General features: G+C 39.6%; 1 protein-coding gene across 1 annotated transcript; it reads right to left on the bottom strand.

Annotated features, from left to right (window-relative positions):
• Nucleotides 1-466: 466 nt before the first annotated feature.
• LOC122059902 (phenylalanine N-monooxygenase-like) lies at nucleotides 467-2,477 on the bottom strand. Its single transcript, XM_042622965.1, has 2 exons — nucleotides 1,390-2,477; nucleotides 467-1,296 (listed from the first exon to the last, which is right to left on the bottom strand). The coding sequence occupies exons 1-2, from the start codon at nucleotides 2,410-2,412 to the stop codon at nucleotides 661-663; spliced, it is 1,659 nt and encodes a 552-aa protein (XP_042478899.1). The 5' UTR covers nucleotides 2,413-2,477; the 3' UTR covers nucleotides 467-660.
• Nucleotides 2,478-3,724: the final 1,247 nt, after the last annotated feature.

Raw genomic sequence — 3,724 nt, 5'->3', positions numbered from 1 at the left:
CTTGATGGCTAAATTTTGATTTAATATTCCACATTCATTAACTGCTAGGTCAATGCCTACACAAATATGACACACAGGATCCCTAGTAGTCGGAAACCCATAAAATAGAGAGAATTTATTTTTTATTTTTTCCTGATTTTGTGATTGGACTTTAATTTTAAGGCTCATGATGCTTAAAGAATAAGCAATATGTAGAAAAACTTCAATGGAACACATTAGAAGAGGTAGGCTCTTGAGTGATTTGATCCACTTCTCTAGGTTTTAGTCCTTTTGTGGTTTTGTTGGATTACGGCTTTGCCCTTGGTAAGCCTACTTGGCTTGGTGATGTATGTTTTTTCTTTCCTTCTTTTAATACATTTCATTCATCCAAAAGAAAAATAAAAATAAAAACCCCATGATCAGTTTGAGAACTCATTTCTCACAAATATCAATGTGGAGAGAGAGAGAGAGAGAGAGAGAGAGCCAGTAAACACATATAACACAATTTCCAAAAAGGAAAATTACTACAAATGGAGTAATTCAATATTTCAATCCACTTCGCAAGAAAAAAAAAATTAAAACAAATCTTTATTTATATTTTTTTTTAACGCTCCCTCTCCTTTTCCTTTTATGTATATACTTAAATATTTCAACTCAACTCTGACTCCACCGAGAATTATTCTAGTGCATAGGGTAAGCCTGAACTGCCAAACGCGGCTTAGCAAGCGCAACCAAGGGTTTAGCCAAGAAAAGATCGGTTTTTGACTCATTGAGCTCAATCCTTGACTCACCAGGAGTTACTTCCCAGGTGAACCCTTGCAGAAGCCTAGCCAACAACATAACAGTCATGGCAGACCCAAGCGCAGCCCCCATGCATCCACGCCTCCCCGTGCTAAACGAGATGAACCGGAGCTCCGGCTCAACCAGGTCAACCTCAACTGAGGGATCCTTCAAATGACGCTCGGGCTTGAACATGAGTGAGTCATCCCCCCAAACTTTAGGGTTCCGGCCTAGCCCAATTCGACTTAATATGACTTGACTACCCTTAGGAATGAAATAACCAGCGACCATTGTATCAGCATTGGAGACATGAGGAAGATTAAAAGGGGCAATCGGGTGGAGCCTGAAGGCTTCCCTTGCACATGCCTTGACATAATTGAGCTGCGGTATATCGGATTCCTGAACCAATCTCTCCTTTCCAACCACCCGGTCAATTTCTTCAGTAGCTTTTCGAAGCATCTCAGGTTTGTTGATCATCTCAGCCAATGCCCATTCAACTGCATTTGATGGATTATCCACCGCTGCGTAGATTAAATCCTGCAAAAATAGACCCATCACCAAACTGTCAGCCCATATGCTTAAGTCTTAAAAGTAAGATAAAAAAGATAAATGGTGCAAATAAAATCATACCGCAGCTTGAGCTTTGATCTCTTCATTGGATAGCAATGGCTTCCCATTTGTATCTTTCATTGAAATGAGGATATCAAGAAGATCTTGAGTTTCCTTTTTCTTCCCTTCTCTCCATTCTTGAATCCTCTCTTCAATAATGGGATCATGGTACTTATCAACAATCTTAATAGCCTCCTTCATGATCTTCTCATGACCATTCAAATCAAACTTCCTCAAACTAGGGATGTAATCTGATACACAAAATGCATATAACAAAGAAAGAACAGTGAAGAGTGAATCCACATATTCTTCTTCTTCAACACCTGGCCCTCCATCCATCCTTCCTTCACCAAAGTATCTCTTGTTGAACATCATCTTCCTAATGACATTCCCACTATATTGCCTTACTGCAACTCTTACATCCACAATAGAACCACTAATGCATTGGTTGTACACATAGTGGACAAGATTATCAGCTTCTTCTGTTCTTTTCTCAAGAAGCCATCGAAGTCTGTTGGGATTGATAACCTCAGAAGCCACCACCCTCCTCATCTTCTTCCATTGATCACCCCATGGTGCAACAGCTATGGACAAGAACCCACGGCTTGAGTACTCAGTCCCCATTGTAATGGGTCTTGAAGCAAAAGTAGAATCTTGTTTTTTCAAGAATTCTCGAGCAATCTCCGGGCAAGTAACAGGAATTACATGCACATCACCAAATCGAAAACACGCAATTTCGGTATTCATCTCCTTCATGAGCCCAAGTATCCACCGAAATACCGGCTTCTTTCTGAACAATTCCGGAATGCTACCGACTATAGGCCATGGTGCTGGACCTGGTGGGAGTGGAGCTGGCCTAGATTTCTTATGAATCTCAGACCGAACTTGGGCAATGAAAAGAAGGGAAACAAGGATGAGAAGTGCAGTGGTTGGGTGGGTGAAGCTTATTAGGGTTCCACCTAGGCTGGTGGCTGCCCAATCTGGAGTAACACCCCATGGGAGGGTAAGGAAAGGGGAAGAGATGTTAGAGGTGTTGTTCTTCATGGCTTAGCTTAGATGTCGAAGCCTGAAGATGCTTTGCAGGTGGTGAGGGATGAGAGAAGGGAGTGTAGGAAAACCCTTAATATAGTGGGTGTTTCCACATGTGATGCTAGTTTAAAAATATTTTAAGGGGGTGGGGTGGTATTAGCATAGAGGTCGAGTTAACGCGGACTTCACGTGAGGATGAGATACATGTGGAGCAGCCCAAACTCTGTAAATGGGTCACGCAGAGATAGGTAGGTCCATGCGTTTGTAATTATTCATATTTGTTAGGATGCTGATGTGGTTCGGGTTGTTGGGCAGCATGAAGTCCGTGGGGTTTCTTTGGCATTGGTGCTTTGCTGACTAGAATTATTGAAGATTGGAAAAATAGAACATGATGAAACAGATAAATAAAAAATAAAAAGCATCATTTTCCACTCTTCTCTCAAGGGCCAATGCACTATTTGTCTTCCCGTGTTCTAATAAGAATATTTTAATTATAAAAAGGTTGTTGTGATTAATGAGTGGATGAAATTTCCTTTCTTTACTCCTGTTAGAAAAATTGTATAAGAGTTGTGGATTTGTTTTTTTAATATGGGGTTGTGTTTTGTGTAACCATGGTTGGTAACTAGGAGCCTATGATCATTTTTTTTAGTTATTTATTTATTATTATTATTTTTTCGGTAAAGTGAAATTCATTCAGATAAAAGGTATCATAAACATAGCGTTTGGATTTATATTATCCAAAATCAAGGAATGGATATTGATTAAAATATCTCATATACTACTAACAGAGTCATCCAAACTAGGAAATAGGTGAAACAAATCACTACCCTAGAAAAACATCAAGTTTGCCCATGGTAGGATTGGCAGACAAAGCCAGGCGGCTCATGCTTGCCCACAGTAGGATTGGCAAACAAAGCCATGTGAGTCCCATAGCTTTCCCATACCAATGACAACAGGCATCTGTGGGACATTCAATCCACCCTACCCACGTGACACATAAGTTGTACCCACCCCGATGCCAACAACTCCTACAACCATGTTAAATTTATCTTTATTATGTATAAGAAGCGATCTTCTCTATCTTACTTGTCTTTCACAAAGCCATCGTATCTAGGGGATATGTAAAAAACCATAGAAATCCCTCATGAATAATGCTAGAAGAGCAACAAATAGAACATAATAGAGAAAAGAAATGCAATTTAATTTTGCAACTGACAAACAAATGGCATTTACTTTTGTAACTCTAAAAGGTAGTAATTGCCAAGTAAATTCTTTGTCATTTACTTTTGTAACTGACAAGCAAATGACACTTACTTTTTTAATCATA

Source organism: Macadamia integrifolia, chromosome 13 (genome assembly GCF_013358625.1).
Source record: "Macadamia integrifolia cultivar HAES 741 chromosome 13, SCU_Mint_v3, whole genome shotgun sequence".
Classification (NCBI taxonomy): Eukaryota; Viridiplantae; Streptophyta; class Magnoliopsida; order Proteales; family Proteaceae; genus Macadamia; species Macadamia integrifolia.
The sequence above is the reverse complement of the archived record's forward strand: the minus strand, read 5'-3'. Positions and strand labels throughout refer to the sequence as shown.

Excerpts from the sequence above, each read along its gene's own strand:
- LOC122059902 (XM_042622965.1), bottom strand. The coding sequence starts at position 2,412 with ATGAAGAACAACACCTCTAACATCTCTTCCCCTTTCCTTACCCTCCCA. Across the intron at positions 1,297-1,389 it reads AGATCAAAGCTCAAGCTGCG|GATTTAATCTACGCAGCGGT; the intron begins GTATGATTTTAT and ends CTATTTTTGCAG.